This window comes from Schistocerca nitens, chromosome 2 (assembly GCF_023898315.1).
Source record: "Schistocerca nitens isolate TAMUIC-IGC-003100 chromosome 2, iqSchNite1.1, whole genome shotgun sequence".
Lineage (NCBI taxonomy): Eukaryota > Metazoa > Arthropoda > Insecta > Orthoptera > Acrididae > Schistocerca > Schistocerca nitens.
In genome coordinates, this window is record NC_064615.1 from 640,552,591 (window position 1) to 640,580,359 (window position 27,769).

Consider the following 27,769-nt stretch of genomic DNA (forward strand, 5'->3'; position numbering starts at 1 on the left):
CACTGGAAACCTGTAAGACTGCTTAGAATTCATAAGAAATAGAACACTTGCTTGAAATGTTGCAAAATGTTTTTGAGACAGTACTTGGCACTAGTAAATAGCCTAAGAAGAGAAAAATCCAGACAGTGATCGATAATCCTAGTGACGAAGACATGTTAGGTGAACAAATTGTTCAGGAAAGTTGATAGTAAGGTTTGGAATCACGCGAAAAGAAGTCAAGCTGTGACCCATCAGTATGGAGAGCCTCAACCAAAACTACAAGAAGAAATAAAATCAATCAGCAAGCAAATTAGTGTGTTTGTGGTTATACATTACACCACTGTTACGGTATTGAAAATTTAAATTATGACAATGTAACTGTAAATACCATGATGACCTTCTTAAAAACCGGAAATGGCCTGTAAATGAAGATGTCCTTTCTTACAAATGGGAGGATGTAGTCGACGGTTTAATGCCTCCTTCCTCCCAAAGTTTTTAGCAAAAGAGGCATTTTCTCAATCACAGAGCTGGTTGATTGTGATGAATATGTGTAAAATACTCGTATTTTCCAGTCACTGACATTTTGACACACGAACTAATTACACACTGGTGTTCTATTTGTTGCCAAAACAATACCAATTTTAGTTAATGTGCTATGCTTTTCAGACATGTCAAATAAAAAATGTTGGACAGCCATCCATTGTTATTATTTTTCGCTTCATTACCCAGAAAACAGCGAACATACATGATTATAGAAATGAAGTGTTGGTAACCCATCCATGCATAAGGGATGTGATTAATATTGTAACTTTTTAGTTTCACATATAGTTTAGCTCTGTCATTACTTTATTTGTGAATTCATGTATGGCTTTCTATGTAGAGAATCTTTCTCAATGCCAAACTGGGAAGTGATTAATAAGCTACATCCTCAAAATTGACTCTGTATTCTGCTGTAGATAACTTTCTCAAATTTGTCGGAGAAGGCAGGAAGGAATGAAACTGCTTTTTAACTACAGGTGATACCCTTATCTCCATTTTCATTAACTGCGTTCCTATTGCATATTTAAGTCTGGCAGGGAATACCAATTAACACATTGATTGATTACAAAGACAGCTCAGTGGTGGTCCTACCAAATCAATTGCAAAATTTTGATATGCTTCGTAGAAACACAAAACACAGATACCAATACCAGCATTGTGAGAAGGCTTCTGTTCCACTTCCATTTGTAAGAGGTCTCCCCTGACATTAATCTATGTGCAAGACAGGACATATTTTCTACCAGTATGAACAACTGTTACGTGGAAGTCTTCTGATGAAGAACATGATGTACAGCTCTCTCTTCCAAAGAAGAGATAATTTAATCCCACGTGCTACCATCCTTGCCCCTGCATCTGTTTATCGAATTTTTTTTTACAGATAAAACAGCGTACAAATTCATATAGAAATATACTTTCAAACAGTTAAAATTCTCAGCTACATTGCCAAATTTGTTCATCTCTTACCATTCTTTTTCCCTCAAGTTGTCTCTGAATTCTGCAATGACTCTGTTATACAAAATTCTGCTTGAATTATGTAAGCGCTATTGTTAAAATATGGACATCTCGAGCAGCTAATCCATTTACTATCAGTGTGACATTGCAATTACTTGCGTTTAAAAAATTGTCCAGCTGATTTTACTTTGTTGTTTGGGTCAGATAATGAATATATCTGACATGGAAACTCAAATTTTTATTACTGCAAGTTGTCATTACCGTGGAAAACTAATAACTTCATACTAACATGTAATACCTAAATTAAAACTGAAGTACAGGTCAGTGAAGGTACATTTGTTGTTTAGTGCTATTATATTTTACTTTCCCACTGCAATCATTCTTATAAATAGAGATTTTTCTTTCTTAGTATTTCTTGAACCCGCTATTACACTAATTATAAAACAGCTGGGAAATGAAATATTTTTACGTTTGTTGAAGGACACACACATATGTATCAAACTTCGGTTTTATAGTACTGTTGTTAATGCCCTTCATTCCTCTACCTGCAACACGTACATCCTTGTTAAAATTTTCAACGTTTTAGTTAGAGGGTGAAATATTACATTTCAAAAGTATTGTAATCGCATTTATTCTGCTAGTAGAACTACCAAGGTTTATGTGATTTTCTACTGGTTGAACAGTTGCATTTTGAGTGCATTTCACACTTGAAGATAAATTACTCTTCTATGGTATGTCAGAAGAATAATTAAACACAAAGAGAACTATATTTGCATGTCCTGGAATGCATTTTTGCTTTCTCACTGACTTTTTTAATTTGTATTCTGCAGATGCATTTTTTATTTTCACTTGTATATGTTGTACTGATCAACACTTTTTACTGAAGCATACATAATTGTAAAGGAAATATGTATTTACCTTGAAGTGGCTTTACTATCATACTGATAGCACTTCCCGGTTAATAGCTGTTCTGTGAAATACTTTACAGTTTTCCCTTTGATAGGACAGTGTCACACAATGATAAAGCATGTGACTGCAAAATTTACTTCTAGTGTTCTTTCTTCGAAAGGTGAGATACAAAGTAAGCACCTCAAATGTTTCAGTACAGTTTTACATATTCCGAAAGAGTTATTTTCTATAAAGCAAGTACATTTCCACCTCATGCAAGCATTTGACGTGAGTGCACACACGGTTCCAAATTCAAATTATAATTTAAGGGCATACTATCCTAGGAAAATCAAAATAAATTTGATCTAGTAGGATTCATACTTACTGTGGCGGGGCAGGTTAAAAAAAATCGTTGGTCGTACTGTTCAAAATAAATAGCCATCTACCTCAATACGGCCTCTGCTCAACGTCCCTTCACTCTGCAAGCGTAGATACTTACTAGACAGCAAAAACGCAGTGCTGAAGAAAACGCCACCTAATATCTGGCCTGCAAAGTCCGCGTGAACCCTAATAGTATTTCAGTTCGTGCAATCTCACATATATCAAGATTTCGGGTAGTGATATGGTGCATTTTTTTTCACACTTCATGTTCAAAAAATTTGTAGATAAGCCTTTTTATTGCTTCTAGCACACGTGGAAATGGGCTATCAAGTCCGCTTTTACCTAACTAACGTATCTGTAGTTCCCTGCTCACAGTTCATACAACCAATTTCACACGCAAAGCAGCCAGAAATTTACACAAGGCCGACCTGATTGATGACGTGATCTCACAGTCACAGATCCGCTACTATAAATGAGTTTCACATTCGGTCCTTTCAAGTGGGTTTCTTTAAAAGAAACTGTTCGCCAAATACTCCATAACTAAATACAGAATACGCCACACGGAATTTTCATAAAGGCCGAAAGTTTACACGCGACTAACTTTTTAACAAAACACTCCCGAAGCTCCAAAGTTTCATCATCTGTTCGTAATTACATCAGCGTTAGTCACGGCACATATTAAACGCGAGGGACCCAATATTCCTTCATTTTACACATAATGAGAATCATTCCGCATCCGAGCTGGCGAGCGACTCTCTCGATACTGCCTCACTGACAGCATATGCTAACTAGTGCACGGGAACTACTTAATTCTGATTGGCTGATCAGTCTGACAGACCAATCAGAATGATCCTTCGAGGTTATTCTCGCGGCTAAACTCGCCTAAGCCAATCATTGTTCAGAAAGTAATTTACGTCATCCCAAAATGCAAATGCAAACACAATGTTGAATCAAATAAAACGAAATAAAGTTAATCTTGAAAATTGTTTAGAAAACGATTGCATTTTAAACTAATATTCTGGGTGCCTTCTTACAATAGCAATCACCCCTAGACATACGTCATCAGCAATGTATAAAAATGGCTTTTCTAGACCCATTACATTTCGTTGGCAACAGGTTTTGGGCTGAGATAACATCAAATACTTTTTATTCAACAATGGTTTTTTGAACAATCTGAAGATGTCATGATGAGGAGTCCTTTGACTCCCCAAGAGACCAACCTTTATATGGAAAATTTTGAGAAGAGGGCACTCAACGTAAAACTTTAAAACCAAAAGTATTTTGTTGATACATATATAATTTGATCTCTTGGTTCAGACAGCCTCCAAGAGTTCCACCAGCGCCTTAATTCCATATATGAAAATACAAGATTTGCTGTGGAGATAGAGAAAGAAGGTTGTTTGTAACTTTTAGATGTCTCAGTGTATGATAAGAAAAATGGTCTACTCAGAAATGTGGAGTATCAAAACCCACTCATACAGACCTGCATTTAGAGTCTACCATAGATCTCAAGCTGATATTTGTTTGTTGTGCCCTACATTTCACATTGTTTTTGGGGGATATGCTGAAGCTACAATGTTCATCTTTGGCACACTAGTGTAAAAGAGGAAGCAGTATCATTAAGTGACAAAATCTGTACAGTTCGCACTTCTGTTTACTTATAATTACATATAGAAGCCGACTCCCAGCATTACCTTTGTCTTCGAATTAAATCACTGCATCACATAAATTTCTTTGGAAAGCTTCGTTACAAAAACTTGATGTGTTTTTTGTGCTAATTTTATCAAAACACGTGATGCCTGGGTGTTGTGTGATGTCCTTAGGCTAGTTAGGTTTAAGTAGTTCTAAGTTCTAGGGGCTGATGACCATAGCTGTTAAGTCCCATAGTGCTCAGAGCCATTTGAACCATTTTTTAATCAAAACTCATGCGAGTACCATGATATTTAGTGTAGTATTATTGTAATTTGTAAACATAGCCTGTGATTTTCGGTGAGGTGTTACAGAATATTGTGTAATAGTCGTACATTGTCAGCTGTGAATTCAACTTTGTTATCCGGCGCACAAAATGGGCGTTCTCAACACCTTGCTTCACTTTGCCATATTCTAAGCTGCTAATAACTTGCAGGCAGAGTTGGGACACTTCCAGACCATGTCCTTAGAAAACTGATATTCGTCTCGTCTCATCACACACAGAGAGCACAAAGCGTCTAAATAGAAAAAGAGGAAGAGGATGAGACCTTCAAGACAACAGCATACCTGCTATACACGGGAAAAGTTCCCGCAAAAATGCGCAGAATACTAAGAAAAAGTTAGAATATGGATAACAGTATTGTTTCATTATAACTTACTGAATGACCAGTAGAAATAAAAAATTAAATTTGGAGAAGACTAGTATGTCGCTGCGCTCCACAGTGTGCTCCCAAAGTGTATGCATGCACAGAGTCCTATTAACCCCTACCTTGTGCTGCTCTAAATCACCTTTGACCTATCCCACAAGTGCTGATATTTTTTGCTGGTGGACGAAAGCCAAGGTTAAAGCGCTAAACAGATAACATGATTCAGCGCAATCGTCACTTGTAAAGCGAATTTCAGTTTTCCTTGAAAGTTTCTCTGAAATAACTGTCCTTAGTTACTGTTTACCCAAATTTGTAACTCATTTATTTGATAACCACCATGATTACCAGCTGCTTTTGCTGCAATTTAAGTGTTAACAATGCAGATAAAACTGAGTTAATATTTATTCTGTTTAACACTTAATGTTAAGAGATGTGTCAACCCAGTTTTGCTTCATAAACTCTAACCATGAACTGTACAAATGGATGAAAGACTCACATGAAGTAATAAATACGTGCCAAAATGAAACTTACAAAACTGTGAAAGAAAAACTACGGGAAGATTTGCTGTACAGGATGGCCACGAAGTTCATCCCCCTCCCCTCCCACCCCCACCCCCTGTAATAGGAAACATAAATTCCCAAACTTGAATAAATGACATGAACAGCAGTTCTTTAGAGGAGTTTTCATGAGTTATGAATCTTGTAGATCCGTCCGCGAGAGGTAGTTTACGTTACCGATGGCAACGTAAACTCTACCGCTTGCACTTTCCCGCGAAAGCTACGGGTTCCGAGTTCGAGTCTCGGTCCGGCACACAGTTTTAATTTGCCAGGAAGTTTCATATCAGCGCACACTTCGCTGCAGAGTGAAAATTTCATTCTGATAACGATACCTCTGTTTTTCAGGAGGACGAGGGAAAGACTATTGATACAATTTAGATTTCACCCGGAACAACCGAAGTGACTCTCGATAAAGAATTTTTTCGACCATGAAAAGTATTTTTAACTGTCAGACAATATAATTTGCGACAGCTCTGTATCATTTGAGGATTATAACGAGAATAGTGTTCTCAAATTTCAGTCATTTGTGCCTTATCGGTTTGCATCGGCACGTTTTACGAATTGCCTTACGTATGCTCGACAGGCGGCACAATAAGCAGGGCAACGGCCAGGATCATTTCTTACTCCAGAGCAATTCTGTCTAAAGAAAAGTAGTAATTACTGTGACGTGCCCGAAACCATTCATTTTTCTTTCGTCAGGTGTAAGAAAAATGTTTGTTTTCGTCATTCAAATGACACTTCGGTTTATTGTAATGACTATGCAGAATAAACAAGGAGCGGTTTCATTGTATTAAAATATACGTTAGTCAGAAATTATCGTAAGAAATGTGCTACAGGAGTTCTTATACAATGATGTAAGTGTGACAAATATTTCATTTCAATAAATTAGTCACGACTGATGGAAGTCGTCTGTAATGTAACATCAAACAGGGCCTTGATTTATTTTCCTCAGCTAGTCATCTTTGTAAGAATTACATATGCGTCACTTTAGCTGTCGATAGGAATTGCCTCTTGTTCAAAACACAAATGATACGTGATATTCTTTGTGAAGTTTCGGAGCTTCACGTTCGCTTGCGCCGCACGTGGTAGCCGCGTGGTCTTGGGCGCCTTGCCACGTTTCGCCCTGCTCCCCCCGTGGGAGGTTCGAGTCCTGCCTCAGGCATGGGTGTGTGTGTGTGATGTCCTTAGCGTAAGTTAGTTTAAGTTAGATTAAGTATTGTGTAAACCTAGGTACCGATGACCTCAGCAGTTTGGTCCCATAGGAACTTACCACCAGCACATTCGCTTGTGTCATCCCCGATATTAGCACTATATGGTGCTACGCTCTCTTGTCATTGCCGATCGCTCGCTAGGTAGCAAGGGCTGTACATTCCGCTGTGATAAGCGGTTCTTCGTGCGACAAAAACGAGTAACTAAAACAATTTTCAATACTACCAGTCAGTCTTAGCAGCTAAAATTTTACCAGTTTCATTTCTTTCGTTGTATTCTTCCTGCTAAAATTCTGACAGTGTGTTTCTTTTGTTGTATTTTTCCTGCATAAAATTTTTTAGCGTGGCTTTAGACATGCCTGACTGGACCATTCCCTTGTCAGTGAGTACACCTGGTGCCTCATACAACACGTTAAAGAGGCCATTCCCTCAGCCGTTGTGAGAACATGGTACATACAACCAACTGCACGTGGAGCACGTTGGAATAGATCATACCTCTTCGTCTGGGGTCTGACGTTACACATGGCTCATACCAGTGACTGGCAGAGTAGGTTGAGAAGACCGGCCTTGCTCGTGGAGGATCAGTTACGTTCTCAATTTCCAGCATTGTCCTCAGCCCTGAAGCAGAGACGTCGAAGATTCTGTGAAAATCTAGCCAGCGTCTTCCTGGACTTGAGCCACTGGGTTGACAACTAGATGGTCCTCCTAAATGGGTCAGATGTGCGCTATACATCAGAAGCTGTTTCCTAGGTATCTGTCTAATCCTCATGCGTTCCGTTTTGGAAGTTTTGGCTCTTGAATTCCTTCGTTGTAATATAGTTCACACTCGTTTATTTCTGTGTTTCATTTCTATGAGAGGTCTACGCGACGTCTCGACTGCTCTCACTATTCATCACAGAATATGAGCCATGTGGTAAGAATATATTACGTAAGTAAATGTGATGAATACTGAGAGCAGGCGAGACCTCTCACAGAAATGAGAAAAAAAAAATAAACGGGTGTGAACTATGCTACAGCGAAGGAATTCTCGAGTCAAAGGTTCAAATACGGAACGCAAGACGTATAATATGTGGAACCTTTGTAGAGCTAATGGAGTTACGTACATCAGGAGGTCCCCTCGTTACACGTCGCTGTTGCAAACTGACAGTACGCCACGACACATACACAAATTTTAATGCAGCGAACAGACACGCCAGTTACCGGACGGAAATTTGGCGATTTTCTGAAAAAAAAGGAAAATGTGAGATTTGAAACCAGATCTCGCGCGTCGTAGTCCAGCACCATGACCACACAACCATGACACGACGAGCATACACAGTCCTTGATACTGCACATATTACATATGGACCGTTCACTGTTTCTGCTGTCCTTTTTTCCATAGTTACAAGCCATTCATGTTTTCATGCTCGATCTGTGTTCAGTTTTGAGGGGCTATCCAATGGGCCAACTTACCACTGAATCTGAGGGGGGTGCGATGGGGAGATTCCCTTGTTGGAACAGAGTGTTTAGAACCCGACTCATGATGTAAATATATCGGATCTAACGGGAAAAAATAGGCCTGACTCTTGAAGTCTGTCCACAAAGACACTGGACTCAGTGGCCTTGAGGCAGTTGTAGCAACATTAACTACCAAAGTACCTAGGGCAACTAAAATAAGAAAATGGATTCATATATTCAGCAAACTAGATAAGGAGGCAGTGGTGTTACATTTCAATAATACGGAAATCGAAACACTTGTCTCTGGAGAGGAAACTTTTGAAGAACCGTAGCTGGCTTGATAGATATGTTTCTAGTAGAACATTTCATGATGGGTGAGACCCTCAATGATAAACAGTGACTGTAAAGAAACTTTTAAAGAAACAGAGACAGCTGCCTACTAGGAACAAAACATAGAGACAGAAGTTTAATGAAACGCGCTTGTCTTCAGTGACTACCAAAGATCTTTCACAAAACCCAAAGAAATTCTGGTAATGTGTAAAGACTGTTAGTGCTACCAAAGTTAATGTACAGTCTCTCATGGAGTAGACAGGGACTGAAATTGACGGCAGCAAAGCAAAAGCAGAAGTGCAGAACTGCATTCTCAAATGTTCCTTTATTAACGCCGGCCGCTGTGGCCGTGCGGTTCTAGGTGCTTCAGTCTGGAACCGCGCAGCTGCTACAGTCGCAGATTCGTCTCCTGCTTCGGGCATGGACGTGTGTGATGTCGTTAGGTTAGTTAGGTTTAAGTAGTTCTAAGTCTAGGGGACTGATGACCTCAGATGTTAAGTCCCATAGTGCTTGGAGCCATGTGAACCTTTATTAAAGGAAATCCAGAGCATTGCCCCAGTTTGATTGCCATGCCACCGCAAAGATGGGTGCTATAAATATTAGTGTCAGTGCTTTTGAGAAGAAGCTGACAGTGCTAAAATTAAACAAAGCTCCACGACACGGCGGAATCGCTGTTAGTTTCTTTACCGAATTTGTCGTTGAGTTAGCTCCTCTTTTAATCATAAACTAACGTAGATACTCGTACCTCGAAAAAAATGTGACCAGTAGTTGCAAGAAAGCACAGACCACACCCGTCTACAAGAACCGTAGCAGGAGTGATCTTCAAAACTACCTTGCAACATCCTTGACATCTGTTTGTTGATGAATCTTAGAACAAGTTCTGAGCACAAACATAATGAGGTGTCTTGAACAGAATGACCTCCTCCACACAAGCTAACATGGGTTCTGAAGATTTCGATCGTATGAAACCCAATGTGCACTTTTTTCACATGTTGCTGTGCAGGCTATGGATCAAAGCAGTCAAATAGGTGCAATGTTTCTCAGTTTCCGAAAAGCATTTGATTCAGTGGCACGCCGATGCTTATAATCAAAAGTACGGTCGTATGGGGTATCAAGCGGAATTTGTGACTTGATTAAGGATTTCTTGGTAGGGAGTACGCAGAATGTTGTCTTGGCTGGAGAATCATCGGCAGATGTGGAAGTAACATCAAGTGGACCCCAGAGAAGTCTGTTGAGACCTTGCCGTTCGTGCTGTGTAGTAATGACTTTGCAGACAGTATAGATAGTAACTGCAGACTTTTTGTTGGTGATGTAGTTATCTATGATGAAGTACTGTCTCAAAAAATTTGCACGAATATTCAGTCAGCTGTTGATTTGTAGTATGCTGCCTGCTACCCATCATTAGCTGTTTTTAGACATTGGTTTATTCCCATTATCCACTGTATTTGCGACTGGAATCTAATAATTTCTGACTTCTTTGACAAAACTGCCTTGTAATGTATTCAAAAATGCAGTTCAAAGTCAGTCTATCTCACGAACACATCAAATGTAATAATTTCTTGTGGCTCAGTGGCCCCGAGCGGTGAAAGGGGACTTCAGTTCAACGTGGAAGACGAACCTCGTGTTGTTTCTGGTGAATCTTCACATCACTGACAGTAGAATACTAGTTTAAAAGCAAATTGAAAAACTCTGTGGATCGACCGGGATTCGATCCGGCGACCCCCCTATTTCCAGACACGCTCATTACCAGTTTCTTGTTTTCTACCTATTTGAGTGTGGCCTGCCCCCTGACCGTAAACGCTGAGCTAGCGTGCCGGCGCTGGTAGACCTCCGCATTACTGCAAAAAGTGCACCTACAACAATGTCAGCTACTGTTAGTTATGTGTGTCAAACTTCTTAAACAATATTGTTATACGATTTGCTTCCTGTTAATAAAGGTACGAAACAGGCAAGAAAAATGCAAAATGCCTAATTGAATTTTTGAGGACAACTAACTTGAAAGAAAAATCTCATGTCAAAGTTTTTGCTGGAAGAAGGTCAGTTTGATTACGCTGCGGTTATGAAGATTTATTGTATTGTCATTTTATAACAGGTCTGTTGTAGATCTGTTGGATTAGTTAGCATGTTTTGGAAGACGTTTTTATTTGTTCCATAAATCATTACAAATAAACATGTCCAGTGGAGTTTATTTATCTCAGCTCAAATTGCACTGTACATGAAGTCTTGAAGTACAATTGTGGACAGAATATGTTCTACAGATGAGCAGGGCTTTACAAATCACAAGCCATTCACATTTAGGACATCAGATGTTATATAACTGCAGAATGTTAGAATAATGAAGTCTTCTTCACAGTGCACCTGCATAGTGTTGACTGAGGTTAAGGCATCTCTGAGAGAATACAGAGACTGGAGCTGTTGCATGCTACAAAAAAGCAAAAGTCTTATCTCCTTCGAAATTATATGGTAAGTACACCCAAAAATGGAATACTTACGGTTATAATAAGTTGTACCTGTTAACTGTTTGTGAGTTCAATAAAAATTATTGTAAGAAATCTTGCCTGTTACTCTACATAAAGACAAGTCACACAAATATTTACAAAAATACTACGTTAAAGTTAGATTGCAGTGATATTTGTGGCCCTACAGTGGAGTACTAACGCTGGTATCTTCACAGGAGCTCAAAAGAGCCATTAATTCTGTGTCTGGCGGTAATTTTTCCTGACTTTGTTTCCGACAGTAAAAACCACCATTCATTCTTCAAGGTTACTACATAAACTTGACTCAATGTTTGATGTCATAGTCATCATGTAGCAGTGTTACTTGGCATTTTGTTGACCGAGGTTCAGATTCCTATCCGGGATTTCATGGGGGCCTGGACTGAGTTCTTTTATCTTGTTCTGTGCTTCGAGGAAGCTCGACCTGATGTTTTCCAGAGCTTCCCCTAGCCCTTGTTTGACGTCGTTGAACTCGGAGCCGACGAAAGCGAGTCGCTTGAGCAGGTAGTTGAGGTTGTCGTCGACGACGCTCATCCGGCTGGTGATCTCGCCGACTTTGCCCTCCATGCTGTCCATGGTGTGGAGGCTGCCGTTGACGTACTGCTCCGTCTGCTGCTGCAGCCGGTCCAGCGCCGTGGTGGAGGCGGACAGCTGGTTGTACATGGTGCCGATCTGGCGCCACACCTGGCTGATCTCCTGCTCGATCTTTGAGCTCAGGTTCGCCAAAGCGCCTGTCTGATTATCCAAGATTGTTGCCGAAATGTCATCGAAACGCCGATTGAAGGTGTTGTTCAGGTCTTTGGAATGGATCTTGACTGTATCTCCTACCTGAAAAATAGAGAGAAAGAACTCAGAATCAAATCGCCGTGGTGCACCAATCTTTCAAGACTGTAGGGAATGATAAAACATTAAGTCAACGGGATCAGTGCCAAAAATATAAAATTGCCAACATTATTCTCATTCCTAATTTTGTTGCTATGTCTTAATGAAAGTTGTTTGGTATTAGATGTTTCAACAGCGAAACAAGACTGAGGTGTCAGATACGTAACTGCAAACAGTGGCTTACTGTGACACGTGTTGAAGTTAACGCTGTTTTTACGTCGTTACACTTTGGCAGCAAAAACGGACACAGCTTGCTTCTCCTGAAGAGTATGAAGGCAACAACAGACCAAATGTTCTCAATATTATAAGCAGTTTATCATCAAATATGTAGGTAAGGAGAGGTTAGAAATAGAATTTATTTATTGCAAATTTTGAGAAGATCTGAAAGGCAGCACTTAATGACATTATATTCCGGTTGTAGCATTATCTGAAGGGGTCTTTTGATCTGATATGTCTGAATGAAACGTATATGAATCATGTGTGCTCTGCCGGCCGGTGTGGGCGAGCGGTTCTAGGCGCGTCAGTCTGGAACCGCGCGACCGCTACGGTCGCAGGTTCGAATCCTGCCTCGGCCATGGATGCGTGTGATGTCCTTAGGTTAGTTAGGTTTAAGTAGTTCTAAGTTCTAGGGGACTGATGACCTCAGATGTTAAGTCCCATAGTGCTCAGAGCCATTTGAACCATGTGTGCTCTCCAGTGTGTTTATCTCACCCTCCTGATTAGAAAGCACAATCCCAAGCTGAAAAGTGGAACCCGCCTTAGGCTGCTCCCTGATATAGTGAAAACTTGGCAGGGTGATAGGATGAAAATAAAAGGACAACCACTTTGGCTTAGGTACCAACAGGCAACAGTTTCCGAGAAACTGACGGTCAAAGTTTCCACGCGACCTCATCAGGCTGCTCGTATATCGTGAAATCAGCTGCGTTGGTAGTGCAGTGACTAAGAGCACCGTTTCGAAATTTCACTACGTGTGTCCAAATCCAAAGCTACATTTTGTGTTTCTTTTGTTTTGGTGGAAGTATGTTATCACAATACCTTTTTTTGACATTGTAAAACACAATGACAAACGAAATAATAGTCTGAAATCTTATTAAAATATATTTTGTTCAAATGGTTGAAATGGCTCTGAGCACTATGGGACTTAACATCTGAGGTCATCAGTACTACTTAAACCTAACTAACCTAAGGACATCACACACATCCATGCCCGAGGCAGGATTCGTACCTGCGACCGTAGCAGTCGCGCGGTTCCGGACTGCAGCGCCTGGAACCGCGTGTCCACCGCGGTCGGCTATATTTTATCATCACAGTTGTCAAGGACTAACACTTTCCAGAAAACTGATACCAAAAGTTTCCGATTGTGGCAGGCAACAGTAAGGTTGGTATCTCACCACTTTCCAGGGCGTCTCCAGACAAGTTTTCGTTGGTCATCTGGACTCAGTTCGAAGCGGGACTTGTCACTGAAGACAATTCTGCTTAAGTCAAGGAGATTACAGGTTGAAGACTTGTCTGGAAACGCCCTGGACAGCGGTGGAATACCAAACTGATTATCGTCCACCATAGGGCCCGACAACCAGGAGTGATGGTCTCGGGTACCGTTTGCTTTCATAGCAGGACCCCCTTCATTGTCATCTGCGGCATCCTTACAGTCCAGCGGTACGATGATACCTTGCAGCGTTTCACGGAAAGTCATCCTGGGCTCATATTTCAACAAGACAATGCTCACCTGGACACGGCGAGATTTTTTACTGCCTTTCTTCGTGCTTGCCAAGCCCTACCTTGGCCAGCAAGGTTGTCGGATCTCTCCCCAGTTGAGACCATTTGGAGCCTTACAGGCACGGCCCCCGAATCAGCTCGGGATTTTAACGGTGTATCACGCCAATTCGACAGAATATGGCATGACATCCCTCAGGAAAACATCGAACAACTCTAACAACAAACACCAACCCGAATAACTGCTTGCATAAGGGCCAGAGGTGGATCAATGCGGTATTGCTTACCCGATTTGTGAAGTTCTTCCTCTTATTTAAATCATTCAGTTTTTTCTGAAATTGTAATTATTTGTTTGTCTGCGCATGTGCATCGTATCTACCAGTTTCCGTCCTGTTCGTGTAATTCCTTCATGGTGCTGCGCTTTTCTTTTTTCTTTTTTGTCTTAGAGTGTGTTTACCCTAAACAACTGATAGAACATAGAGCCTTAAAAACCAAAAGACAGTAGTGAACTTCGCGAAGGCTTATGAGTCCATCGACATATAGACTTTTGGAAGAATTCTGAAGAACACAGAACTAGACTGCACTATATGAGAATTGACAGCGGGAATTCTAACAGACGCAAAGGCAAGGGTTACAGAATGGTCGCCCAATAATGCAATACACACAGGATGTTAACGGCGCGAATCCGCGCATGCGCGCTAGACAGAAATAAGACTTGAAATTCGAATGGGGATGTTTGACTTCTTGTAAAGTCGTTCATTCGAATTAAAAATTTCTGAGCGCTCGGGGTTCCTAATTATTACGAGTAAATAGTTGTTGGTCTCTTATGTAGCTATCAAGGAATTTCGTTATTACTGTTCTGAATTATGGACGCAAATGTTCGTTTTATATTATGACACTTCGTTGCACAAGTATATGTTTAATTTACGTTCATACAAAAATTTGCACATGTAGGACGAGTTGTTTTTGGAATCATTGACCTGGCAATGTCTATAACCCACAGGATTAGAGGGCGACGACGGTGAAGAGCCAGACGTTATTGAGTTCGACGCTGTCTGGAAAGAAGGGACGAAAGCAGGAGCACATTTTCCCTATTAATGAAGGAGCTGATGCCCAAAGATCCACGGGAATTTCTGAATTTCGTGATAATGGACGTGGCTTGTTGATGGTACAGGAAGGAATTTGCTGAAGTGACAGAGCAATGTAGGAGGCACTTTCACCTAGTCGGAAGTAAGAATTAAACCATTCGTTTATTCATTGCGTGAAGGGACTCTTTCACCAACTACTGCCAGTTTCTCCTTCCTGGCATGCTGAAATAAAGGAAAAGACGCAATCAAATCAAACGTGAACTTTCGTCTATTAAGGCGCTAACTATACAAATCGAAGATCACACATGTAAAGTTTATGTATGTTTACTCAGAAGTAAACGACTGCTGGCATACCTTATTGTGGTAAAGAGAGTCGTGAGAATCAGACACCTTTCCTCGACAGCGATAAGACGCTTAATACTTGTTCGATCAATTCCATTTCTGGAATACGAAGTAATCAGTACTGGTACTAACAATGTTTTTTTTGCAAACAGCTTGTGTAAAAGAAAGTCTACCGGTAAAAAAATGTTGCTTTTGTTTAAATACAGCACTTACGAAAGTTTATTCACTGAAAAACAAGTAAAAGCACCAACCCGAAGATACGTGCTGGCCACAGTACAGTATGCACGCGCGGATTCACGGCAGTTTAGAACTGCTGTCTATCTCCGAGCACGGATAATGAGTCTGCTAATTTTCCTAGTTTTATCTGTCCAATCGCCAGATGGCTATCGCAGTAGACCTGTAACGTTTGTGATGAGTCGACCTATAATACTCCCTCTGCTAGGTTGGAGATACAGTATTTGAAAAAAAAAAAAAAAAATCAGATCTTTAGTAATGCAGCTGATAAAATTATTATAAACATATGCCTATCTAAACTGTTATAACACCGCTTTTTTATCTCTGTCAGATCTGCAAAAAGTAAGGGAGATTCCTGCTCACCTCTCGCAGATTAATGCAGGCACCAATCCAGGGGCACAGTAAGTAAAGAAGTCATGATCAGGAATTGAGGCGTGAGGACGGGGGGGGGGGGGGGGAGGGGGAGGGGGCAGGTGTATGTGCCGTGGTTGACATTATCATACCTTCCATAACTTTCATAAGCATTATGTGAAAGACTCGAGCGAGATGTATGTCTTGGTATGGGATATAGCGAAATAGCGGCCGGTTGGAAAGGCCAGAAGTGGCGGTTCTTGCCCGCCAGTCAGGATAGGTGGCTGTGATTCCAGCGTATGAAGTAGTCGTCATAACGTGTGCAACGAAATGATGGGCTATGTACACGTAGTGGGTTCAGCCACTCTGTCTGCGAGAAACATCTTGTAATGGAGTCACGTAGCAATTGACATTGCAGGTATGTTGGTGTCTGCAGCCAGTGCCTGATACTGCATAGAACGGTAGGTGCCATTCTGCCTGTATTTATGGCTCTATTGTGCTGGTATACGCTGGCGCCAGCACACCATGTGGAATAGAGGTTACGAGAGTATCGACAGAGGCCAACGACAAGACTCGCTGGAAATGCGCCGCGAACGTCCTCTCGGCTGCCAGTATTTAAGGTATCCGCTGCGGACCGGAGGGCCTGTTCGTTCGAGTTAGTCAGTTAGTTCGTTCCAGTTAGTCCAGTTAGTTCGTTGTGTGAATTCCAGCTTGTCACCGAGACGGAGCCGCAGACTTAGCCTCTAGCACAGAGACAGGCAGCACATAGCAAACTTATAGTGAACATAGCGGACTTCTACTTCAACAGCGTTGAGGCTACGTGGACTATACAGATGAGAAAAGTTAAGTAGCTCTTTGTTTATGAATAAAGAACCCAGTTATTAATTGTATGCAGTTTGTGGTATAGAACGAGGACACCGGCCACCAACCAACATTCTCTCCTTGCTGTCCATGGTACAGCTCTACAGAAAATACATCTACACCATGCGTGAAGCATAGTATGTGCTGCTGAATACTGAACTGCACATTGACAGTAGAGTGTACTCTCAATAAGCAATGAGGCTCCAGGTTGTGGCAAGCATATGCTTTCCCATGTTGAGAGCATTGAAAGGCGAGCTGTTTTAACTGCTAAAAACCATTCAAAAGCCATGACCGCACAAAATATTTTTTATTCAAGACAACCGGTTTCAACAGTCTTAGTTGCCTTTTTCAAGTCTTAAACATTTTTTTGTAGCAAAATATGTTCATTTTACACTAAAGCTCACGTACAAGATTCAAGAGGATAAATTCAGCACATTATGAACGTTTGTCATCGGTAAAATATTTAAAAACTCACAGGACCTTGTCCAAAAGGCCATGTCCATGTACAGGGTGACTATAATTAAACTTTCAAAACGCTGTAGAAATAACACCATTGGTCAGAATGACGTCAAATTGCAACGGAATGTTATCGGAGAAGGGGGAAGGGGGAAAATGTATGGCAGAAGGAAAAATACAGAGTGAAAATTGATCAATAGATGGCGCTGTATGTGTCAGAATACGTAAATGAAAACACCTGTCATGGGCACGACCCATTGATGTTCGTATTAACACGCCGGGTTCACCGCTTTTTCTCCTTTCGCGTCTGCGACGTTCGCCATGACTGTCTCAATGCAGGATCGCGCTCTGCTTGTAATGATGACTGTGCACACGTCGCTCTGCAGAAGTTCCGCACTGAAGGGTTGGAAAAAGAGGCATTGGTCCGATGACTGCCGTGGGTCTGGAGAAAATGATTCGGAAATTCGAAAAGACGGTTTCTTTTGGTGTCAAACCTGGTAGAGGGAGGAAACGAATTGATTCGACGTCAGGGGAAGCAGTGGCCACAGCAATGCAGGAAGAGACGAGTGGTGGTGTGCAAACGTGTAATGCGCGGAGAATTGCCTGAACATTGGACATACCCGTGAGCACGGTGCGTAAAATCCTAGAAAACATCCTTCTTTGCTACTATTTAAAATTACCCATGTGCACGAGTTACTTACTGTTGACCTGCCGACAAGAGAGACTTTTGCTTTATAATTTCTTGCTCGCATGGAAGTGGACAATGACCGGCCACGGAAGATTTTGTGGATAGACAAAGCCCACTTCCATCTGACAGGATATGTCAATACACAGAATTGTCGAATATGGGCAACGGAAAATCCACAAGCAAATCAAACAGTACCACTTCATCCTGGAAAGGTCACTGTGTGGCGGGGGTTTACTGCATCATTTATCATAGGGCCATATTTTTTCGAAGAGACAGATGCTTCTGGTCCTGTTACCTGTACCGCCACCGGTAAGCACTGAGTGTCTTATGTGCAACCACGTCATTCCAGCTCTAGAACAGCGTGTATGTGTGGATGGGATCATTTTTATGCAAGATGGCGCATCTCCGCACGTTGCAAATCCATTTAAGCTGCTGCTGAAGCGCCATTTCGAAAATGCTAGAATAATCAGCCGCCATTTCCCTACAGGCTGGACGTCCCGAACACCTGATCTTAACCCGTGTAACTTGTGGCTGTGGGGCTATCTGAAAGCTGTTGTGTTCAGTGTTGCGATTGAAAAACTTAGCTTCATTGAAGGCACGCATTGCACAACACTTTCTAAACGTGACCCCGGAAACACATCGATCAGTTGTGGAACATGCTGTTTCTCTATTTCAACTTGTTGCAGGAAACGGTGGACAGCATATTGAACATGTTTTGTGCCAGTCACACGGAAAAATAATCCAATTTGATTTTGATTAACGCTTTTAATGCGGTTTTTGGCCTCAGGACAGTTAAAAACCGATTTTCCCCGTTCGATGTTATATGGCCTTTCCGTGGTGGATGGGCTTACGTAACTAACAACAGTATCACACCTGTACACCAATGCACACTGAGTAGTGCAGTTTGTTTAATGTCAAATGTACACCTTAGGCATTGTTGTATGATTCATTTGTCATTTGTAGTCGACCAGTATTAAATTATGATGCTTACAGCGCCATCTATTTCTACATTTTGTAACTATTTATTTTTCTTCTGCCATACGTTTTCCCCCTTCTCCGATAATATTCAGTTGCAATTTGATGTCATTCTGACCAGTTGTGTTATTTCTACAGCGTTCTGAAAGTTTAACTTTAATTATAATCACCCTGTACATATTGCTGACGGATGCTTGTGACATTATACAGATACAGTACACAACAACACATCTGTATACCTATATTGGACACTTAATAAACAATCGTTTAGTCAGTTAACATCTGACGCTTCAAGGATCAGCTAGAGCAGAAACCATTTAAAACCATTCTTAAAATTAAGCAGTTCTTTAGCAATATAAAAACCAGCTTAGAATAGGACAACTTTTCAAATTTATTATTGCTACTTGAAAAATATTTTGGTAAAACTTTATCCAGTTTTTAAAAGGTTTAAATTTTGCGCTGTATGAATGTAGAGTTTTATTACTAAAATCAAATGTATTTATTGATGTAAGCGGATTAAATAGTAGTTATACTCTTTTTTTCCATCACAGTCAACTTGGATCAGTAAGGAAAAGGTCCACTAGCGCCACCCTATAGCGCCAGCTATTCGTTACTATTTCTGCTGACACCTCGTTTACACTTGGTGCCTTTCCTCCTTTCATACTGCACAGTGCTGATTCTACTTCTTTTCCTTGTCGTTACTCATCTCCTCATTGGGCCTCTCCTCCTCAACTATCCAATCTAGATTTAAAACTGATTTGAAGTGATCTTTCCACATGACTTTCAATTTCTTCTTAACATTTACATCCGGAATAGTGAGATTGTCATTCAAAACTTTCCTGCTTCCCCCCACCATCCCATGTAGTATTTACTGTTGCTTTTGCTGTATTACTCCATCATCTCTGTCCATTTCCTCCTCTCCTCTGCCAATATCTTCGTGGCAGCCTCTGAGTCATAAACATCCATTCAAACAGTGTATTACCAGCTTCGAGAGGTTGTTGTGTATGCTAGGCTACTAGTTAAGTGACTTCCCCTCACTAAAAGGCGTCATGTGGCAGGGAAAATTTGTTTTCTAACAATCTGTCATTGAACTCTGGGTGAATACGGTAGAGTACAGTACTGCGACGAGCCGCAGTGCAACTGGGAGAGTGACTATATCAGTCTGTTCATCTGTAGCTCTCAAAGGACACGTCACAATACAAAAAGTCTTTTGGGTAAAAAGGCCGATTTGGTTGCAGCTGTTCTCATCTAGGGATGTATCATGTTAGGAACACGTAGAAGTTCCCTAGGAGTACTGTGACAGATGCAATTTTTGGGAATGGTCTCTCACAACAGCATGTGTGCTCTTTACATGATGCAAGCGGAACTGGGCTCCATCTGACTCTTGCTAATGCCCACCCTTGCAAGCTCTAGGATCTACATTCGATTGAAGAGGCATGGTATATCAAAGGACCATTGCTGACCTCCAGAAGGTGTCTGTCCAGCAATGGTTAGAAGTACTGCAAGACGTGCTGGACGACTTCTTTTGTGGTATGGAGAACCATTGTGCATCCCGTATAGCCACGTAAAGGAGTCAAGACTCTTATTGACATTATGTACGTTTTTGGTTGAAGGACTACACACAATATAAACGCTACCCGAGAGGCACGACCAGTTTTCTGATACGTCTTGTATCCATATCACTGTGTCACTTGTCGGAATGTTACATAGGTACCTATTAATGGCCAAATGTTCTCTACAGTTATGGACATGAATGTGGATTAATTCAACAAACGCCTGACATCGCTTTCATCAGCATAATGGCGCAAATTTAATTAAGGAATTTAATAACAACGAAGTTTTCACAATGGCATCGTAATATAAAATCTTCTCGTAGTTGAGGCTGCGTCAGATCGGTGGTAAAACTCGAGCTTTCAAAGATCACCACCATCTTCTTCGCCAGGAGATGAATGTCTGCTGGGAGCGAAGTCTGCTTCCTTCATTGTGGCGTTCAAGCTTCTTATTGGCCGGGTGACGTCGTGTAGGGTAGGATCTGCACGGGCAAATACAGGACATAGGCAATGTGGCAGAGAGCCCTCCCCTATCCACCGGGCCGCAACTGACGGACGGAAGGGGAACTGAGACCAACCCCAGCGTCACCTCTCCCCTTAAAAGTTACGATTTTGAGCGTATTTCTCTAAAGACTCTCTGTTTTAACAGCTCGTCTCCAGGTACCATTCAGATTAAAACCTCCATCTCTGTTAAAATTGTTATTGCACATTTTAATTTCAATTAGCCCTTTAATTATTTTGGCAGTTGTCACTGAACGTAAATAAATTTAACATATGGCACATATGTAGGAAAAGAAATCCGCCACTGTACAACTCTACTATCAATGAAAAATCGCAGGGAACAGTAGCTACCGTAAAATATCTAGGAGTAGCTACCCAGAGCGACTTTGTGTGGAATGACCACATAAAACAAACTGTAGGAAAAGCAGATGCCAGATTGAGAGTCATAGGAGGAATCTTAAGAAAGTGTAACTCATGAACGAAAGAAACGGCTTGCAAGGAACTTGTTTGACCGATTCTTTAGTACTGTTCCTCAATCTATTGCTTCCTTCCACATACATCTCATGAAATAACCACGATGAGAAAACTCGAGAAATTAAAGTTAAAACAGAGACTTACCGACAATCGTTCTTCCGACGCGCCATTCACATGTGGAACAGTGAATGGTGGGGGGGAATAAGTTAGTGATAACAGGAACACCCTCCGCCAAAGACCGCCAGGTGGCTTGCGGAGTATTCGTCTAGATGTAAATTACGGAATCCTAGTAAGTCCATACCTAACCCGTCCGGTTAGCCGCGCGGTCTAACGCACTGCTTCCCGAGCAGGAGGGCGTGCCGGTCCCAGGCACAAATCCGCCCGGCGGATTGGTGTCGACGTCCGGTGTACCAGCCAGCCTGTAGGTGGTTTTTAAGGCGGTTTTCCATCTGCCTCGGTAAATGCGGACTGGTTCCCCTTATTCTGCCTCAGTTACACTATATCGGCGATTGCTGCGCAAACAGTGTCTCCACGTACGCGTACTACTCTACCACGAAAACATTGAGGTTACAGTCGTCTGGTACGAGACGTTCCCGGGGCGGGTCCACTGGGGGCCGAACCGCACAATAACCCTGGGTTCGGTGTTGTGCGGCGGTGGGGTGGGTGGACTGCTGTGGCCTATTATGAGGTTGTGAACCACTGAGGGCTATGGCGGGACAAAGCCTCTCCGTCGTTTCTAGGTCCCCGGTTTGCTACAAAGGACACAAGTCGATACCTGGGAGAGGACTTTCGTTTTCTCGAAGTTTATCTTGTGCTCTTCTGTAAGGCTGTTCCGCTATCGCTGAAATCTCAAGATTTCTGTTCTTGGTGTGCCATCTGCCTTGATTGTGGGCTGTCCATTGACAATCAACACTCCAGACAGCAGGTACACTTGAATCCGGGCCGTCTTTCACTGGACGCAGTAATTCCTTTATTTTCAGTGTGTAACAACAACAACTGTACATATAATAATTTTTTTCATCTGATTTTCGTTAAATTAGTGTAATCGATGTTCTGATTTCATTTCTTTTTCTTTTCATGCCATGATGCTAAAGGAACTGTAACCAATTTTCGATGTGAATATTAATGTTTATGTCAAATTGCATGCAATATTATAACAAAATGGAAATGTAAGAAATGTTGAAACTGTTGTAAGATGTTAAAGTTGTATTTATGCGCCTGGTCCATACGTAGGCAATGTATTAGGATATGTAGAATGCAAAACCTTTGGTGAATACCCTGTCTGTAGGGGAGCGGTAAAAGGTGGATGGCAGGCGAGCGCGGGAAAATGCACACGGGCGCGGCACGGCATAACGGGCTCAGCAGTAGTAGTCGGAGTTGGGCATCGGTCTGAGAAACACGCTCTGGATCGAGGAGACTCTCCTGGAAAACGTGATTTCATTGAGCCTCGGATGTGCCGTTTCCGACGACTATACAGCATGGCTATATATCATAGGCACTAAATGGAAAAGTATTGCGACGCTAAGAAGAAGCAAAGTGCCGATACATCAAGAGCCATAGCTGTGATTGTATGTGTGCTGTGCGCCTCGCCATCTCGCCGTCCGCCAACCGCCGCATCGACACAAACAGGTTGAAACTTTTAGTACTGTATCCGTGTGGACCAGTGTTAGTTTTGTTCCTGACTGTTTAATAACAACTTAACTTTTACCAGAACTGTCCTATCATTTAATTATCCTCATCACTAACCTAGACAGGGTCCTTTCCACATGTTGTGCAATCCGGGTGTCCCGAGATGAAGATATAAAGTTTATGTTAATAATAATTACCTGCAGACCTATCTATGTTAGGAAATTGTTTAAAGAACTTTGTTGTTAAAGAATATATAAGCTAATAATATAGGTCTGACAAAGTTGGAAGATAATTTTGAAATTGGTTTAGTAATGAAGTTTAATTAGTTTGAGACAAAAATAATGGTAGTTAAATGAGCAGGAAATAAGCTAAAAAAGAGTAATAACTCATATATTGGAAATCTTGGGTGCTTAAGGATTTCAATAATCAAAGTTTCAGTACAGTGATCATAACAGTTTCAAGGTCCCACCCCCCTTTCTTTTCTATTCATTTAAATTCTGAAGTGTACTGAACTGATTTGACCAGCAAAGTTAAAGTCAATATAAAACCAAAATTTATTAGTGTTTTACCTTTTTCAAAATTGACATTGTATGTGTGTTTCGAAAGTGCTATTTCTAGAGTAACCTATGCCCGATTTTAATCAGATCAATAGACAGTACGAAGTTTGTAGTAAACATTATGGTGTATTGTTGTGTATTTATGGCTTGTCCATATTAGTACAGAAAGTGAAATTATTAGTTCGGTAGATTTCCTGGGTCTAAAATTTACCATAGTATGCAGTGTTATTACATGTTGTTTTGTATGAACGTGCATCAACTTGTACTGGGAAGAAACTCAGTTAATGCCTAATTAGGCTGGCGACCGTATTATTAACAATTTGGTAGCATCTGCTGTGTCGTTTCTTGTCCGTCCTAACATGTAGTTGCACTTCAGACTTGCTTGACGCATCATTGTTGTTACTGAGTGGGTGAAAGTCTGATTTTGCCTTCATTCGGGTACACGCGGTCAATATCTACCCCAAAATCCTTTCTTATAAGGTGAAGCCTGTCAACTTACTATAGTACAGGCTTTAATAAGTATTGTACGCAGTAGCGTAGTGTTAGAAGTGGCTTCCCGGTGACAGGACATCCAGTTGTTGTCGGTCACAAATTAAAGTGAATACCGAACAGTGGATGTTCAGTGGCACGAATTGCAATAATATTTAGTTAAGTAAATAGCAGTGAACGTCAAGTACGGTGGAGTGGGGTGTAATTTGCATTCAGTATGGACAGGAGCGTAGACACAGTAGGTGTGCCGAGCGTAATGGAAAATGCGGCTGGCAATGACAGGAGTGTACGCAGCCAGATAACAGATGGCGTTAGCGGTAGAAAATTGGCGTACATACAATATCACGAACATGTTAACGAACAGATTGAAATGTCGAGAGTGCCTCGAACACAGCAAGGGATAAAACAAGAAGTAGAGGGTGACTTTGTTGATGATAGTGGGTATGAGAATGAATCCACTGACATATTTGAATCTCCATAGATAAAGAAAGAACCGAAAGAAACTTTTGAAGTAGGATCGGAACACACAGATTCCGTAGAACAAAACAGTGTGAAAATTTTAAGCATGAACGATTTATTTGAACAATTAACCAAACAAATTGCGGGACAGAATAATCAGCTTAAAACACACGTTGCAGAGCAGCTCAAAACGCAGAATGATCAGCTTCAGAAACAAGTCAGTAATCAGGTTAGTCAGCTTAAAACACACGTTGACGAGCAGCTTAAAACACAAAGTAATCAGCTCAAAACACAGAACGAGCAGCTTAAAACACACGTTGGGCATCTTAAAGCACAGGTCGAAGAACAAGGAATTAAAATTAGTAAACAAATAGAACAGGTAGAACAAAAAGTGGGTAATTTAAGCTCTGTAGTAAATACTATGAAATTTGAAATTGACTCAATTAACAAGAATATGGATACTATGCAGGGGGAAATTGACAACATTAACAGTAGATTTGACGTTGAAATCCTCAACATCCAAGAGAAAGTAGAGCCTCTGGTTGAAACGAAAGTAGACGAAAAAGTTTTCGGTCTTAAAACTGAGATCGTAAACGAATGTCAACATGGAATCTCACAATTGAAAAAGGCAGTTTCAGACACTGAAAGAGATTTAGGTGAGAAAGTTACCGGATGTGTACAAAAATGTGAACAAAATACTTCGAAAATTCAAGGCAAAATTTTCGATCTTGAGAGTAAAATTAAAGATAGACCTGGTGTTGTCTGTAGTGGCACACCACTTACGAAGCTGTTGGAAGGTGAGGAACGCTTCGATCCCGCCAAGAAACATAACGGATGGCATCCGTTAGATTTCATCAAAAATTGCGAGAGAATATTTCCTGAACACTTGTCTGATCAGGAAAAGATAAACGTTGTAATTAGCGCCGTAGCAGGTGATGCTAAGCGCTGGGGAATTAATTTGAATACCGAACGAATGACGTTCGAAGAATTTAAGCAAAAGTTTACGGAAGAATATTGGTCTGAACAAAAACAGGATCATTTGTGGCGCGAGTTTATCATGGCCAAGCTTCATGATAACAGGGGCAGGAATTCTTTGAAAGATTTCTGCGAATATTGGTACCGGAAGTTGACGCATTTAAGAGGGAGAAGATCCGATTCAGAAATCATATGGGAGCTATATAAAAAGCTTCCAGAAGATTCGAAGAGATACGTGGGAAGCAATCATCGCAGCTTCCAAGCATTTCTCGAAAGGGTCGAAGACGAAGACCACTGGCGCGAAAGTCGTGCCAATTTTCAGAATTTTGGTAACAGGAATAACCGCAATAATGACGAGAGAAATGACGGCGATGGGTTTCGCGTCAACGTAATACAAAGAGGTAGAGGCAGAGGAAGAGGAAGAGGAAGTTATTCAGGTCGCGGTAGAGGGTACACCGCGCAAAATAATAACGACTTGGGAAACTGATTTCCGCGAACGTTGCGGGCCAAACGGAAGCGGACAGTATATACCGGCCCCGATTTAAGAAATGATACCGGACCGACAGTAAAGTTATGAGAGAGGTTAGAGACAGGTGTGGAACGACGCAACGTGTTGTTGCGAAACAAGCGTCAGGTGCGAGCGCGAATGAGTCATCTTTGCCGCGCAGAGCGATACTTGTTAACAGGCGAGTGGAGCATCAGAGGGCAACGGCCCAGCCTAGCAGAACAGCTGTTCAGAGAGAAGCCGCTAGCGATGAGGCAGCATTAGATACGAACATTGCCGTAAGAGCTGGTGAATACATTACGAGTGGTAATTCCGTGGCAAAGGAAATAATAGATGAAACTGTGGATACACAGAGAGGTGCGGTTAGCGGTGTTAGCAATAAAGTAAAAGGCGAGAATGAATTAGCGGAAGTAAGTAATTGGCGTGTGCAGATCGACGATCTGCACAAGGGCCTCAAGCAATGTGAGTGGGAGGATTTTAAGAAGGAGTATGAAGCAAGGAAGTTAATTAGTGAAAACGAAGGGATGTCGATAAGGTGACGTGGCCCGAGTTTAAAGAGGAGAGAGTAAATAGCGCCGCGCAAAGTACGCGTGCTGCCGATAGGACGAAGGTTAAAGATAGGAAGGAATTGGAGGATGAAATCCTAAACATTGACGAGGAAGTAACTTCTGTTAATGATCCGCCAACAGTACAAGCTGCTACCGAAAGGCACCGTGGAGAAGGGGCAGGTAATTACCTAAAAGTAATTGAAGTCCACGAGGATTACACTAAATATGAAGTAACAGTGGATGTGAGTAAAGTGGAGAATGAGGCCGTTTCGCCAAAAGAGGATATTGAATTAAAATTAAAGCCTGACGAAAATGAAGAGGGAGAACTTAGTGCCTGTCTCAGAAAAGATTTTATGTTAGAACCTGAAAGCGATCCAGAATGGTCGGATTCTGACGATAGTTCAGATGACGAATATTTCGGTAATAGTGAAAATAATGGGAATACAGCTAATTGCGATATTGTACCTAATGATGACGAAGTTTCAAAACAAAATCCAGATGTGGAGACTGAACAAAGAAAGAAGGAGCCACCGGACGACTCAGTGTTTATTTTGCAAAGAGTTCAAGTAAGTAAAGACTTTGAACTCCAGAAACCGAAAAAGCCACCAGATATAAATGATTCACAGGTCAGGAACATATCTTGGGACGATGTCACAGTCGACCAAGGTGCTTTGTGGAAAAAAGAGGAAGGGGCATGAGAGAGTCTGGGGCAGATTTATATTAGACTTTGAGAATGTCATGAACACAGTACATCATGGAACTACTGGGTTCCCACCGGAAGAAATTTTGTTAGGCAGCAGAAGTAAAAGTTTAATTGAGGAAAAACTAGAGTTTCCACCTTGTACAAGTTTGGGGTTGAGTCAAAAGAAAGAATTTGTCAGAAAAAGGGCAAAGCAAAAGGCTGAATCTAGATCTAAAAGACATGATAAAAATCTGAAAGTTTCAAAATTTAAAATTGGGAATTATGTTCTTTTAAAAACCCACGAAAAGTCTAGTGAACTGAACCATGAAATTTCCAAATTTAAATATATTTATAATGGACCATATATAATACAGAACATTCCACACGATAATGCTTACTACCTGATCTACCCAAAATCCAAGAGACCTTTAGGTGTAAGAAATGTTGTGGACCTGAAACTGTATGTTCCTAGGAGTGAGTGACCTACGTACTCTCAGAGAGCAATTTGTGTTAAATATGCTGTATCTTATGCTGAAACTAATTTATTCCAAACGTAACTAATCTTTGTAAATGTATGTATACCAATGACAGTGTGCTAATGTACTTATGTGAGTTTCAGATTACCAAATGTACTGTAAATGTAAAGATGTAAGGAGAAAAGGGATGAAAAGAAAGGGTAAATGCTGCAAGCCAAATAAAAGATGGGAC

At 41.2% G+C, this 27,769-nt stretch overlaps 1 protein-coding gene across 2 annotated transcripts in view; it reads right to left on the reverse strand.

Annotated features, from left to right (window-relative positions):
- Nucleotides 1–10,773: 10,773 nt before the first annotated feature.
- The window catches only part of LOC126236753 (myosin-6), a 300,874-nt gene continuing 283,878 nt past the window's right edge, over nt 10,774–27,769 (reverse strand). For both annotated transcript variants that reach the window (XM_049946291.1, XM_049946293.1), the window contains one exon: nt 10,774–11,930. In XM_049946291.1, coding sequence (XP_049802248.1) covers nt 11,424–11,930 — 507 coding nt within the window. In that variant the 3' untranslated portion in view covers nt 10,774–11,423. The remainder of the gene's footprint in view (nt 11,931–27,769) is intronic.